Source organism: Chelonia mydas, chromosome 11, assembly GCF_015237465.2.
Source record: "Chelonia mydas isolate rCheMyd1 chromosome 11, rCheMyd1.pri.v2, whole genome shotgun sequence".
Taxonomy (NCBI): Eukaryota; Metazoa; Chordata; order Testudines; family Cheloniidae; genus Chelonia; species Chelonia mydas.
The window spans coordinates 23,555,656-23,571,761 of record NC_051251.2 but is presented as its reverse complement, the minus strand read 5'-3'; the positions used below and the strand labels follow the sequence as shown (position 1 = coordinate 23,571,761).

The 16,106-nt window shown below is 38.7% G+C and overlaps 1 protein-coding gene across 8 annotated transcripts in view; it reads left to right on the top strand.

The window, feature by feature from the left end:
• The window catches only part of ZEB2 (zinc finger E-box binding homeobox 2), a 131,212-nt gene that overhangs the window by 111,517 nt on the left and 3,589 nt on the right, over positions 1-16,106 (top strand). For all 8 annotated transcript variants that reach the window (XM_007057479.4, XM_043524740.1, XM_043524739.1 and 5 more), the window contains 3 exons: positions 804-912; positions 2,267-4,236; positions 6,274-6,454. In XM_007057479.4, coding sequence (XP_007057541.1) covers positions 804-912; positions 2,267-4,236; positions 6,274-6,454 — 2,260 coding nt within the window. The remainder of the gene's footprint in view (positions 1-803; positions 913-2,266; positions 4,237-6,273; positions 6,455-16,106) is intronic.

The window sequence follows — 16,106 nt, the reverse complement described above, 5'->3', positions numbered from 1 at the left end:
ATTCAGCACACCCTAGCAGTTGTCATACCGTTTCTATGCTGTCTTTTTTGCAATAGGCTTTTGTGTCATTGCTACTTGAAAAAAGCTGACCTCCTACCTTGAGCATCCAGAGTGGATGACTGTATTTTTTTTCATAATTCAAAGTCACAGTGCTTTTCTCACTTGTTCAAAAAGGTCAGCTGTGTTTGATTATATCTTTATGCTGCTTTTAACTTGTCCTTTCAACCAACTTCTCTCTTGTTTTGCCCCTACTCCTTAGCACAGCACTGGGGGGGAAGAGAACCCACCATAAGAAAGGTAGCTGAAATCTTTCCTGCTGGTTTGTGATAAAAATTTTCCAGCAGCTACAGCTTCATGCTGAAGATATTGTTGCTTATATTTGATAATGAATGAAATCTGATATGTAATACTGTATTTTCTACTAGTGCAGTAAACAGGATTTTTAAACAAGAGGCGTTCCACATGTTTAGAAGATGCTAGGAATAATAAGAACCACAAATCTTTTTACAGATCAGTTTCTCTCATCATGAGATACCTTAAAGCAACACATTTCTGATGAGAGACTTAGGAAATAATTCTAAAGCAAATATTGAAAGCTCATATGAAAGCACTTTCGCATTTGTTTCGGTTTACTGCCAACATTTTGATTTTTATTGCAACACTGATGAGACATATAAATGTACGTGCAGACCTTTTGGTTTGCCTGATAAATAGAGAGTTAAATTAATTTTGGGTTTTTTTTTAACTAGAAAACTCTTGGTTCCTCTTGCATAAAATTCATATCAGAATCTTTTCTCTCCAAGCACCAAATGCTGACCCAAGGAGCAGGCAATCGCAAGTTCAAATGCACTGAGTGTGGCAAGGCCTTCAAATATAAACACCATCTGAAGGAACACCTGCGAATTCACAGTGGTGAGTAGCGGAGGTGCTGCTGTTCTCATTTGCATTTTGTTTAATTAGCTGAGTTTTAAAGATTGCTTAAAATTTACACAGTTCTGTTTGTAGCTTCTTAGAGATACTAAGGTATTTCATAAAAAATATCTGACTCATCCTCATTTATCATGCTGTTAATAGCATGGTCTTGCTGTAAGATTTTGATATAATAACGCTTGTTACAAAAAATAATAGATCCTTTGTTATGCTGCTTGAGTTCAGAGGAATTCAGAAATTTTTGTTTAGTTGGCTCTTGGAGGGATCAAATTTTAAAAAAATGAAAATGCCCAAGTGGAAATAAATGAAATATGGCTCATTTGTTGGGATAATGGACATCTGAGGAATGACTCATATTATTTATTGCAAGCTAAGCCATTTTTTTTCTATCTGGCTATCAATCTACCTATTTAGCTAGGCTGGGGCCTGATCCATAAATCTAATCTTTACAAGGTGACCCTTTTGTCCACACAGAGACCTGTTGAGCTCTTCCCAGCCACAAAGGTCCACCTGTATGGATGTGATTACTGAATCAGGACCCCATTTTTTATACGGTGCCCATCCTTGTAGTATCTGAATGCATTTTTGAGAAGGCTGAATTGAATTTAAGCTTTATGGATTTGACTGTACTACTTAGCAGAAGACTTAGCTACATGTGACAAATAATACAATTTTTCAGTCAATCTGGTGACTTTCAGGCATTGTATTGTCAAATGGGAAACAATGATTTATAATTGGCCTCAGAAGCGCTAAGATTAAGGCCTTACACCTAAACTACAGTGCACATCATTAAAAACTCAACTATCACTTTCCAAGCTATCTGCAATAACAGTATCATCTACTCTTAGAATATGTGGCACTAAGGAGTGACAAATGAGTTTTAATTGTGCCCACTGTATCTAGGAGGTGACAGGGCTCTACATAACCAGAGTCCCCATGTATACATTCCTTTAGCAGCACATGTAATGCCACTAATAGCACTGCATCACTAACAGAACCGCGACAGAATTGCTTGGCTATCACAGGCCTGGAGTCAGCCAGGTGGGATCACTCCCATTTTGCATAGGTCCCCACAAAAGCTAGGATCACCTCGAAACAAGAAGACTCCACAGAGGTGATACGGGGAGAGGTGCTGGGCTCAGACATGTTCATAGGATTCTTAGGCACCCAGAATAAGTAATCAGTGGGGTAGGATCATTACCGCTCTCTTCCTATTAGCCAGTGGCAACATCAATATCTATTTAGGTAAATGTATAAGATCAATTGTTATAACAGTATCAATAATAATAATAATAATAAATAATATATTAATGTTTGGTTTTAATTATCATTTTAGGTGAGAAACCATATGAGTGTCCAAACTGCAAGAAACGTTTCTCCCATTCTGGCTCCTACAGTTCGCACATCAGCAGCAAGAAATGTATTGGCTTAATCTCTGTAAATGGCAGAATGAGAAACAATATCAAGACGGGTTCTTCTCCTAATTCTGTATCTTCCTCTCCTACTAATTCAGCCATCACACAGCTGAGAAACAAGCTGGAGAACGGCAAACCACTTAGTATGTCTGAGCAAACAGGCTTACTGAAAATTAAAACAGAACCACTAGATTTCAATGAATACAAGGTTCTTATGGCCACACATGGGTTTAGTGGAGCTAGTCCTTTTATGAATGGTGGACTTGGAGCAACCAGCCCATTAGGAGTTCATGCTTCTGCTCAAAGTCCAATGCAGCACTTAGGTGTAGGGATGGAAGCACCACTACTTGGGTTTCCTGCAATAGGCAGTAATTTAAGTGAGGTGCAGAAGGTCCTACAGATTGTGGACAACACGGTTTCCAGGCAGAAAATGGACTGCAAGGCCGAAGAGATCTCAAAGCTGAAGGGTTATCACATGAAGGATCCGTGTCCTCAAACAGAGGAACAAGGAGTTACTTCCCCTAATATTCCACCAGTGGGTCTTCCAGTAGTGAGTCATAATGGTGCCACTAAAAGTATTATTGACTATACATTAGAAAAAGTCAATGAAGCCAAAGCTTGTCTCCAGAGTTTGACCACAGACTCAAGGAGGCAGCTCAGTAATATTAAAAAAGAGAAGCTGCGAACCTTAATAGATCTGGTAACTGAAGATAAGATGATAGAGAACCACAATATATCCACTCCATTTTCATGCCAGTTCTGTAAAGAAAGCTTTCCTGGTCCCATTCCCCTGCATCAGCATGAGCGTTACCTGTGTAAGATGAATGAAGAAATCAAGGCAGTCCTTCAACCTCATGAAAACATGGTTCCCAACAAACCTGGAGTGTTTGTTGATAAGCAAGCCCTCCTGTTGTCATCAGTACTTTCTGAGAAAGGAATGACTAGCACCATCAATTCATACAAGGACCACATGTCTGTACTTAAAGCATATTATGCTATGAATATGGAACCCAACTCTGATGAACTACTGAAAATTTCCATTGCCGTTGGCCTTCCTCAGGAATTTGTGAAGGAATGGTTTGAACAAAGAAAATTCTACCAGTATTCAAGTTCCAGGTCACCATCACTGGAAAGGACCAGTGCCAAGGCGGTGCTGGCTGCCACTAACACTCCCACTAAAGACTCTTTGTCAGCCAGATCTCCAATAAAGCCTGTGGACTCTATAACTTCACCATCTATAGCTGAACTCCACAACAGTGTTACTAATTGTGATACTCCTCTCAGGCTAACAAAACCTACACATTTTACCAATATTAAACCAGTTGATAAATTGGACCACTCCAGGAGCAATACTCCTTCTCCTTTAAATCTTTCTTCCACATCTTCTAAAAACTCCCATAGCAGTTCTTACACTCCAAACAGTTTCTCCTCTGAGGAGCTTCAGGCTGAGCCTTTGGACTTGTCTTTACCAAAACAAATGAAGGAACCCAAAAGTGTTATAGCCACAAAGAACAAAACAAAATCTAGTAGCATAAATTTAGACCACAACAGTGTTTCTTCATCATCTGAAAATTCAGATGAGCCGCTGAACTTGACTTTTATCAAGAAGGAGTTTTCTAATTCAAATAATCTGGATAAAAGCACTAACCCAGTGTTTGGCATGAACCCATTTAGTGCCAAACCTTTATACACAACACTCCCACCACAAAGCGCATTTCCTCCGGCCACTTTTATGCCACCAGTCCAGACCAGTATTCCTGGGCTGCGACCATACCCAGGACTAGATCAAATGAGCTTCCTACCACATATGGCCTATACTTATCCAACTGGAGCAGCTACTTTTGCTGATATGCAGCAAAGGAGAAAGTTCCAGCGGAAACAAGGATTTCAGGTACATAGTCATAATTGGTTTGTTTTGAAAGGCTATATTTCAGTATCACTTGTCATGTCCTTTTATATGAAAAAAATAGTCCCCAAAGTTAAATGAAATCTTTCCAACAGACATAGCAGAATTTTAGCTTGAACTTGAAATTGAAAAGTATGGTGGGAACATTTATTCAATACAGAAGAAATATGAACACATTTAATGTTTAGCTTTTAATTTCATTAAGGTTATATTTGTCTTCCATGAGAATTTTATATACCTGACAATGGCCCAGAGAATCCTCATTGACAGAAAACACTGCGCTGTACCTCCGTAATGGCTCTGTACCACTAAAAGTCCCGTAGGCTCCCTAGCACCATGACTTCATTGGAACTGCTCTGCCTGGAACTTCCCCCAGCTCATGGCAGCCTCCAAGACCCACAGGAAGGGCTCCATATTTTCTTAACTAGTTTCTATGAAGCCAGAGAAGGGACAATGGGTATCCCTACCTTGGCCCTGCCTCAGGCCAACCTACACCTCCCCTCAGCCCATCCAGTTCCCATTACTTACCCCTACATTGACTTACCAGACAGAGGTTTGCAGGAGGGCCAGAAATGGAAAGGAATGGTCTGTGGCAGTGGCACCTGGGCCTGCCCGTTTCCATGTAAAGTCCCCTCCATGTTTATATCTAAGGGGCATGAGTTGGGTTACATTTGTTAGTTCTTGGGTATGATCCTATATTCCTTTCTTAGGTAAACTCTCGTAGAAGTCAATGAGTAAAGGGTATATGATCTGGTCACTTAGGTACTTAGGTGCCAAAGGGTTGGTCTAGACTAGAGAAATCACTGTCCTCTTCAGATATTCATAGTGTGTAAGAATATACATGTGTGTATGTATTAAAATATAATGTACACAGTTTAGTTAAATGAGTTTAACTGATTATAGATGAATAAGTTTTTACATTTGTGGACATTCCCCTATGACCTATTATGCTCCATTTGTAATTTTACTAACAATGTCTTATAGTTTCAAATGTGAAAATCAGGTATGGCTTAACGTTATAGCCTGTAATCCCTCTTTGCACAATAGGAGCATAAATAGCACTGCACCTCCATAACAGCTGTTCCACTATTCCAATTTACAGTACATCTGCCCTCTTTCTAAATGTATTTAAGCCTATTTAATCTTCTCTAATATTAATTAGTGCAAACCTAGTCTAAGAAAACTGAACTGTGTGATAGCAAATGGAAATGTATGTTATCATGCAAGTTTGCACTCTCTTTGGATCAAGACAAAATAAATATAAAGAAATTTAATAATTTACTGATCCACATTCATTATTGCTTAATGCTGAAGGCTGTTTTAACATAGATAGAACATTGATAAAAAGTGTTATTAATATTCCCTATTTCAAATTACAAAATTAAATATAAAAATATAGCTTGAGGCCTTTAGTCGGGAGACATACATTTAAATGGATTGCATAATAATAACATTTTGTACCTAAATATAAAATTCAATTAAAATCTTTCTACAGATACAGAATATATCTACGGTTCAGTGTTTTGACAGAAAAGATCTTTAGTTGTTCCTTACATTTATTTCATAAAAGATATTAAAATACCTTTTATGATCTTTGAATGTAGTTCTTTACATTATCATTTCCTGCTCCCTGAAATACTTAGCATCTGTATCGTAAACACTCTCTGTTTAGATAATTCTTACTACACAGTGTTCAAAAGAAAGCAGAGTTTTCTAAGGCAGTTGAAGACCAAGAGGGACAGTGAACGAAGCAGATGTTCCTTGGTAGCAAGGTCCAGTCCTTTATACGTTTTCTACTGGGCATAGTTATTATCATGAGTAGCCCATGAGCCAATGAGACTAGTCATGGTATTGAGCACTGTGCTCGGAAGTTTTAGCAGGATCAGGCCCCTGCTGGTTATAATTTTAAGTCTTATAAAATAGCTCCCTAATTCTATATACTGTAGGAAGACAAGATGCAGCAGTAAGCCACAAAATACAGGAAGCACAGTGTTTTACATAAACAATTTGGTTACATCGCAGGGAGAATTGCTTGATGGAACACCAGACTACATGTCAGGCCTAGACGACATGACAGACTCTGACTCCTGTCTGTCCCGAAAGAAGATCAAGAAGACAGAAAGTGGCATGTATGCATGTGACTTATGTGACAAAACATTCCAGAAAAGCAGTTCCCTTCTGCGACACAAATATGAGCACACAGGTATGAATGCCTTAAATGTGTAGTTAGACTTTCATTGCATGTTGTACATTTCATAATATTTAATGAGTACACTTCTGCGACATAAGATGCAGCATATGCTGAGACTTTCAACAAGGAAGAAATAATGTGTTTTGCTTAGCTCAGACTGACTTTTTTTCTTTACTTGTTTATTTGTTGTTTGTGCTTTTTTGTTTGTTTTGTTTTGTTGCATCTTAATATCTTTTTTGCTCACCCCAAAATACAGTGTAGAGACTATGAGCCCAATCCTGACAGATCTTGTCCCACTGAAAGCAATGGGAATTGAGGGCACTCAGTAGCTCACAGGATAAATCCCTGTGTTAACAAATTTCAAGTAAGGCTGGCCCAGTTGCATAGTTAGAGAATGAAATTTGATATATTACAAGGTCTGGAATGAGGAGTGATATTGTTGTATCTTACTCAGGATCTGATCCCGTACCATTTAAATCAATAGAAAAACTCCCTTTGCCTTAATGTAAAGTGTAAAACCTGACCCTCAATGAGCTATTTAAAGAGAGTAAATCCCTCTCATTGGCCTGGGATGCCTAAAGAGAAGAGAGGTTGCATCTTACTTTTTCACTTTTTACTGCCTCATTTTATAGCAATTGTTAACTATTTCCAAGTGCAGTTGGTATTGACTACTGTGAAGAACGGGTGGAGGTTAATGTAAAATGGGACCCTAAATAAAGAAGTATGTAAAAGCCCTTCAGTCCCCACTTACATTGGCCATGATAGACTATATCTCCTTGAAGATGATCGTTCCCTTGACTTGAGCCCAGGGCAGAACTGGATTAGGAAATGAAAAGCTCACAGAGGAACACACTTTAATTCAAAATATTTTGGAAAGGAGAAAAACAGGACTTGGGCTCCAAAAAACAATACAAACAGCTAGTTACATCAAACAACATAAAAATGTGATATCAGTTATCATGTTTCAGGAAAGATGCCAACCTCTAACTGCTTAGGGTTAGGAAACTTTTACCTTGGCACAGTGCTTCCAAAACATGAGGTTTCCTGCTTTAGGAAAATGAAATGAGTCGCACCTTCCCATTCTCCTTCAACCACATCATGTGTGGTTAAAAATCTACACACCTCAGTTAAAACATCTTCCATGTCCCCACACCCTTGGCTAGTACTTCATGCCCCCTCCCCTCACACACACACACACATATTTCGGGAAACCCATCTGTAGATCTTTATAATGTGATACCTCCTCTCCTTTCTTACCTGCCTTGAGGAGCTGTAAAACAGTTAACAAAGTTGACATTTAAAGTATCATCACTGGCATCTGAGGTTCCACCCATTGAAATAAATGACACCTCAGAGCTAGTGTATCAAGCTCTCTGCAAACTCAGGCAGACCTTTCTGAACTGATTACACTCACTTCACATTTTGAAGGTTTGTTTCACAGCCGTAACAGCTGGAGAAGGAGTTTTCTTTAAAATGAAAGCTGAGCCTCTGGATTACAATTTAATAGTCTGTCGGCCCTCTGCCCCATATACTTTGCATTTTCTTGGGGTGGTACACCCCACACTTTGAGAAACATTGCCTTATAGGCAAGTATTTTTATAATTGTTCATTATGGGGTTTCTAGCATCTTCCTCTGAAGCATCTGGTGCTTGAGCATCTGGTGCTTATCACTGTCAGAAACTGAATACTGGAGTATCATTAGTCTGATCCTGCATGCCAGTTCCTATTGTCCTAAATCAGGAGGACTCATAATAAAGACAGCAAACAGTGGGGTAACATTACCCTCCACCCTACAATCATGGTTCTGAGCCTACAGAGATGCCCGTGGTAATCTTCTTAAAGCTGCAGGTAAAAATAAAAAGGAATTTGAAGAGACATTTTAGAAAATGCTAGTGGTATTGTTAAAACTGAGTTATAAAAAAATTACGTTTTAAAAAAACTATTAACGTTTGTCATGGAAATTTAGCGTCTGAGGAACTGATGGTGCCTTAGATAAATTTCAGCCCCTTGTGATCAGTCCTTCTTACACTTTACTTCTAATTTTTTAGCTAAATCCCATACAGAAAAATAGGAGGGAAGTTAAAATGCACATGGGATTAGGAAGAAAATTAAAAGCAACATTTTGGACCCGACTGGTTGGTTCATTGCTGAAAATGAGTTTCACATTGCGTTATTCAGATCAAATTGTTTATTCCATATAAGAAGCGTTGAAGGCTTTAGGTCCCTGCACCTCTCCTTTCCTGAATTATTTTATTACAGCCATCTGCAAACGTTATGGTTTACTACATGACTACCGTAAAGCTCTTATGTTAGAACTGGCCTTCATATATATTGGGATCTGGACATATGGTCCAGTCCCATAAAGTTGGTAGTCCATAAGGTAGACAGACGTACAGTGGAAAGGCTGAAAATTTGACACATTGAAATGCAAGCAGTCACATTGATTTTCAAAATTAACTGTTTGCAAAATCAAAAATATGTTCTGGTATATGAAAAGGACTATCTACTGCCTTAAGAAACAGTGTCCAACTATAGGGTGGTAACTTTCCTCTCATAGAGTAGAATAATAGAATATCAGGGTTCAAAGGACCTCATTTAGTCCAACCCCCTGCTCAAAGCGGGACCAATCCCCAATTTTTGCCCCAGATCCCTAAATGGCCCCCTCAAGGATTGAACTCATAACCCTGGGTTTAGCAGGCCAATGCTCAAACCAGTGATCTATCCCTACACCTTCCCCTTTACTGCTCTGCTTCTCTTGGCTTTTCAACTATATGTCTATCAATTTTATGGGATTGAGCCTTATGATCTAGAACATATATATGGTATCATATGTAACACAGCAGAACTACAGTATATCAAAGCTCTAGTGGCATTTACAGAGAGGAGGGGGGGGGGGGTCTTGTGGCAAAAGCGTAGATGCTGATGCTATGAGATCTGTGTTCTCTCCTGCTTTGCCTCAGACTTCCTCTGTGAATTTGAGCAAATTACTTAATTTCTCTCTCATCTTCTCCTATCTGTAAAACAGGGAGAAATTATACCAGCCTGCCTCTCAGGGGTGTTGTGAATCTTAATTCAAGCACACTGAAATCCTCTGATGGAAGTTGCTATATAAAGGGCAAAGTATTATTATGAATGTATTTTATTTTATGGAACTTCCAAACATCATATTGTACAGGGTGTGTGGAAGCTTTGCAGACCTTGATTTAGCCTGGCCTTGATAGCTCATTCACTACCTTTGGAGGCGTGCAGTAATTGAATTTTACGATAAAGATGACGTTTACAACGACTGTGATTCAAAAGAAATCCAAAATTGCAAAGTTTTTCTTCATTTGCCCATTTTGTTAATCTAAGTGAGTTTCAAATTGTTTTGATACTTTTGGAAAAAGCTATAGTTATGAAGCTACAATTGCATCTTTTAAGATATATGAGAAATTTCAATCTGTGTTTAAGGCAAAACACTTTGTACTGCACTTAACTTCTACTTCTGGATTCTGGATCATTATAACAGTTGGCTAAATGTTTTCAATTTCAAAAATTTAATGAAAATTTTTCACAAAATGTTCCTCTTTTTTGCCCATCTCTAATCTTTATCCCTTTTACTTCATTTAAAAAATGTCTTTTAGGGGCAGTCAGAACGCTTCCTGACCTTCCTAGAGTAACACAAATAGAGAACCCAGCTTGTGAATATTTGATCCCTTCTGAAGTTTGCTATTGGATTCCTATTTTATGTCACTTTCCCAGATAGTCTCTTTAGAATGGTCTTGGTGCTCTCTTATTACAGCAGTTATAGCCATGAGATGGCAGGACATTTTTATAAAACGTAACAGGGCTAAACCTTAATCATAACTGATGGGCTCATTTTATCTGCTGACAGATTAATCACATATATTATCTATTGATGCTGTTGTGTTTGTCTGAACCTATACTAAAAATCTGCAGGTTGTCAGGTCTCTGCTTTATTGTTTGATCAATCAATGAAATCTTTCATTATTAATACCTTTCAGATCTATATGGTATAACCAGAGGTTAGCCAGTGCTAGAGCAGTCAGATACAGTGGGCTGGATACTCTGATCTGAAAAATTTACTGTCCAGGCTGACTCTGGAGAATTACCCAGGCCAGGGGAAAATTCTGTAGGTGTAAAGTTAGGGAAGGTAGCATAACCACACTGTCTGTTGCCAATTGCCTCACCCCACATTTGGCTGGAGGAGAAAGAGAAAGTGTGTTTGGGGAGGCCTAGGTAGCTCTTGGATGTCGGAGTGGAAGGGGTATGTGATGGAGCTGAGCTTCATAATGCCTGATCCTCCACTTTTATGGAAGCAGCAGAAGCAGCATAGGTTAGAGTAAGCCCCCTGTGCTCCAGCTTTTGTCAGGGCTGAGGATCAGACAGCTAGAATCAGCTCCCTGTGGCTACCACTGTCCATTATGTCCAAGTGCAGCTCGAATATAGTGAAGAACTGGGGCCAGAGAGACTACAATCCATAATTTTGTAACTTCTGAGATATGTCATTGCCTTTCTGAAAAACAATTTTGGATAGGGTCTGAGCTCTGTAAAATGCTGCCACCTGTAACTTAACTTGCACAAAGAGGACTCGTGTTATTGCTGAATGAATTGCATTGGTTCTCCCAGGCTTTATAATATGGTACACATTTTGGGACCAGTGTATCAGAGTGCCTGTCCTGGGGCCAGATTCTTGACTTCAAAAGGTTGTTTGACTTCAAGTGGAGCCATGTGTTCACGTTAGAATGAGAGCCTTTATAAGATCATAGTTACTTAAAATCACCTGACACTGCTCTGTATTTAGGTTATAAATAGAAAATTATTACAGCAAATGCTAGGTAGCACCGTGAGTTAGTGCTTCAGTTTTTCTCCTCTGGAGACATGGGAACAGACCCTGACTCTGGTCACAAGTTAAAATTAGTCAGGTAGTTTCATTCTCATTCTCTTTTGTTTATAATATTTAACCATAACAAAATTCAGTACAATTGTCATTTTCTGCTGTGGAGAGGCCCAGAACAGAAATAGTAGCAATCTTGCATTATAAGATAGCTATTATGAGGGTGAATGTGCATATGAAGAGCCACAAGACTGAATAAAGAGTTAGAAAACCTGTCTTTTAGTGATAGACTCAAGGAGCTCAATCTATTTAATTTAACAGAGAGAGGGTTAAGTGTGACTTGATTACAGTACATAAGTCCTACATGGGGAACAAATATTTGATAATGGGCTCTTCAATCTAGAAGACAAAACATGATCTAATGGCTGGAAGTTGAAGCTAAATAAATTCAGACTGGAAATAAAGCTTACATTTTTAACTGTGAGAGTAACTAAACATTGGAACAACTTACCAAGGGTTCTGGTGGATTCTCCATCACTGGCAATTTTAAAATCAAGATTGGATGATTTGCTAAAAGACATGCTGTAGGGTTTATTTTTGGAAATTCTATGGCCTGTGTTATATAGGAGGTCATACTTAATGATTACTATTGTCCTTTCCGGCCTTGGAGTCTATGAATCTTTTATCTGGAAATCAACTTCCAGTACTTCCAGGTATCAATCAGGTCAGAAATGCTGGATGGAATTATGCTTTCTTAAAAAAAAAAAAAAAAAAAAGTGGGCCTGAAAAAATGTGCATGCTCTTTGTTTTGAGTGGCTTGGTGTCAAAGATGGGAATCCCAGGCAGATTTCCACAAACCAATTGGCACAGAGAGTAAACATTTGTCTTCAGGGAGAGGGATCAGAGTTTGTATCCCAGAATTCATCATTAAGGGTGAAAGAGGCAGTGTCATCATGGCAGATCAGCAGGTAGGGAAGATTATAGAGGGTATGATAGAAGGAGTGCTAACAGAATGGGGATTCCAAAAAATAAAGGTCCCTGGGTAGCTGGGCACCTAGCACATGCCTTGTTCTGAATACCAGTTTGGTTTGATTCAAGTTTAGGGGGAAGGTTAGGGTTTGTTCTGGCTTCATCACAATCATTTCACCCCACCCCAATAGGAATTCTTTGGCAGAGCTGCACAAGGAAACTTGCAGTGTGCCTGCAACACAACAAAAGCTGGAAACATTTTGTTTTTAATCCTACCTAGGAATCCCGAAGCCTACAATTGCTGCTTTGTATTACATCATATTCTATTTTATTGCTTATATGGGCTGATGAGGGCCTTATGGCTGGACTTTTACTTTCATCCTTTTCTTTTCCACTGTATATTTTATTAAGGCCTCTTTTTTTTTTTTTTTTTTTAAGCTTTCATGCTGATGTTTTATTTCCAGATTGATTCTGTAAACTAAATGTTGTCCTGGAGCTTAGTAGAAAATTAGCTCTCTCTGGATAGTATTCTGAATTCCCAGGTCAGGAGTTTTCTTTATTTAGAGCTTGATTCATACAAATTAACATGCCATTGAAAGATTCTTTCACTTCACTCAAATACAAATTTAGAATTCCCCATTTTATACTCAAATAATGTAAAAAATAGGTAAATTGTGTGCTTGTGAATTTTTTTCTGGAGATAGGCGTTTTCTATTAAAAACAGAACAAGTGTGGCCTGGGCAATTATATATAGATTGCATTTATCTTGCACCTTTGACCCGCTCACTGTACTCTGGCCTTTAATCCATCTCTGCCAGGACTAACTCTAAAATCCCGCCCCCCCCCCCCCCCCCCCACGCCCCACACCCCATGCCCAAGAAGCTGCCTTTCAAAAAGAAAACAAAAATGCCACAAAAATGTTTCCTTCTTTCGTCTTAACTGAGAAATTTCTATTCTTCCCCCATCCCCTTGAAAAAAAATTACATTTGCCTGAGTCAAAAAAATGGTGATATTTAGTCCAGGACCAGTTACAGATTTAAGATCTGAAGTCTCATAACTTTGCAGAGCTAGAAATAGGAGCTCTCTACCAATGACTATGGCAAATCCAAGGCTACACAGCACTCCTTTTTAGACCAAAAAAGTCCAGAGATACTGGAATTTTAGAGATTTTTGTGTATAGAAATGCAATTTTAGGCCATTTTTAGAAGCTTTTCAAACAGATTACTTGTAATTGTATCTGTCTGTAAACTGAACACAAGTTCCTAAGGGGGCCAGTTTTTGCAGATGGCAGGATACAAAAAAAAAAGTCCAAATATTTGTTTTAAATCTCTCTAAAACATTTATGAACTCGTATGACTGTAAAATATGTAGCATATTGGTGCACAGTGGTATAAATGTTTTATTGGCATCCATTTACGTTGATTTGCATAACTCACAAGTAGCTTCATCAGCCATGAATAATACAGATCATCTCAAATAAGTCCCAGTAAAAGTGCTTAGCGTTGGGCCTAACTGTACTCCCATCGAAGTCATGACATTATACTACAGCACTGTCAGGTATAGTGTATTATCTATATAAGAGAGAGAGAGAGAGAGACTGTACTTGCAGCCTTCCCCCCCAGCCCCCACCCCCACCCCTCCACGTGTGTAACAAAAAAACCCTTCAATCTTATTATATGGCCTATTTAGTCATAAGAGGGACTATGCCCAAATGATATTTACTTTTTTCAAATGGCTGAAATGTTGAGGTTTGAAAAAAACCTGATGCAAATGTACAGTAATCTTATATATTTAAAAATATTTGTATTAACGTTGTAACAGCTGCATTCTATGCACTGCTAAGATATGTTGTGCGGTACGTCATCAAAGAACTTTGTACCACCTGTCATCTTCTACTGGATCCAAATTTCATGTGTTTGGAAGGACTTTAATATGGATGTAAATGGTAGACAGAAGAGTTCTGCATAGTCTTTCTGGCAATAAATTAATGTACAAAATAAGACATTTTACCTTTTAATTTCTAAATTAATTTTTAAAATAAATATGGATTCTTTCCGGGAATTCTAGTTTTGTGCTGGCTGAACTTAGTGGAGTATTTGTTAAAGGGAGGGGGTAGAATGAAACAGGAGATACAGTGTGTTAAGAGCTACAACAGTCAAGAAGAATGTCTGTGTGAGTGGCAGTTGTAGTAAACTTACAGGACCTAGAATAGCACCAGACAGTAGGGAAAGGTGGACTGATTGGAGAGGAAGTGGGAATGGCTGGAGAAGTGGCTTGGAGGGAGAATTGACTTGTGTTTGATGGCAGCTAAGATCACCACAGTTCAGGCCAAACAGGTTAGGCACAGCTGGGAGATCGAGGAAGGATTGGGAAAGGAAGGAGCATATTGAGTGGCTCAGGTAGATTAGGGATTTCAAAGTAAAGCAGGAGCAGGAACACTTACGGAGAGGTAAAACAGCCTGTGATAAGATTTGGGTTGCCGGAAGGGCTGCAACATGTTGATCAGAAAGTGAGATCAGCACTCGGCTAAAAAGACACATCAAAACTAGAGTTGCGCTGAGGAGGTGGTGTATACATGTGGATTAGGTTGGGATTTGATGCCAAATCATAGTTTGCATACAGATTTGATAGTGCTGAAACTGATATTATAAGATTTCCACCATCTTGAATAAGATTTTGTTCACAACCAAACCAGAATCAGAGAATAGCCTTCTTCCGGTTTTGGATTCAGTCCAAAGCCAAAGTCAGTGGGGCATATTCGGAGCTGGAGTTTCAAATCCAAAACTCCAGTGAAACATAAAGGCGTCCAGTTTCTGAGATTTTGGTTTTGATCTTTGTTTAGTCATAAATAACAAGTAAAATATTGTTGAAATACCTACTTGCAGAATAAACCATAACGGCCAAATACTCAAATATTTCATTCATATTTGGGTTGAATTTTAAATTCAGCTGTAAAGGAATAAAAGAAATATCATTAAACCCTCAAAATATGTGCATGAACTGTTTAAAACCCAGAAGAAAAGATATTTAGACTTCAGCCTGAACTCCATCCATAACTCATCCCCCAATTTCCTTGTCACTATTCTGTTCCTTTTTGTGGTTTCTCCTGTATCCTCCTTTCTGCCAGATCTCTCCAGATAGGGACCTTTCATTTCATAACATAGGATTTTAGGATTCCTAGAGCATTCATTACAGCCACACCTTATTAAACTTAAACTTCCACAGTAGAACTGAAGAGCAGCTGCAACTAGGCGATACAACATTAGCACAAGCTCTGGTCATTCATTCTAAGACTCTCGTTGAAGTAGTTTTTATGTCTGACCTTTTCTCTTCTTGCATTATGTCATTGACTACAAAATAAAAGAGAACAGATTAAATTCATAAAAGCACAGCTTCAGTTTTCCTGGAAGTTAAGATCCTTCAATCCTCCTCAAACATTTTTCTGCTTCCGACTAGATTTCCTTTCCACTGCAATGGTCTGTCAATGAGAATATCCCATCTACCCAGAGCCTTAGCTCACAACAATTTTCTTGCCTGCCATCCCGTACACATCATACATCACCACATCTCATCTGTGGTTTAAATATATTTTTATGCTCAGACTATTAGGTCTTTATAGTTTTTGTACTGCATCACTCTGTCTCTTTCTCTCACCCTTCCACACAACACATGCTCTTCTAAGAGGTAACAGTTGCCCCACTTTAAGTTAGCTCATGGACACAACTGACAGGCTGCTCAGGCTCCAACTGTGTAGTTTATTCATGCTCTGGTCACATACTACATCACCTCAGTTTTACAAACGATACTGAAGAACTGGTATATTCAACTAGTAAGACAGCTTCTAGTTATCTACATGTA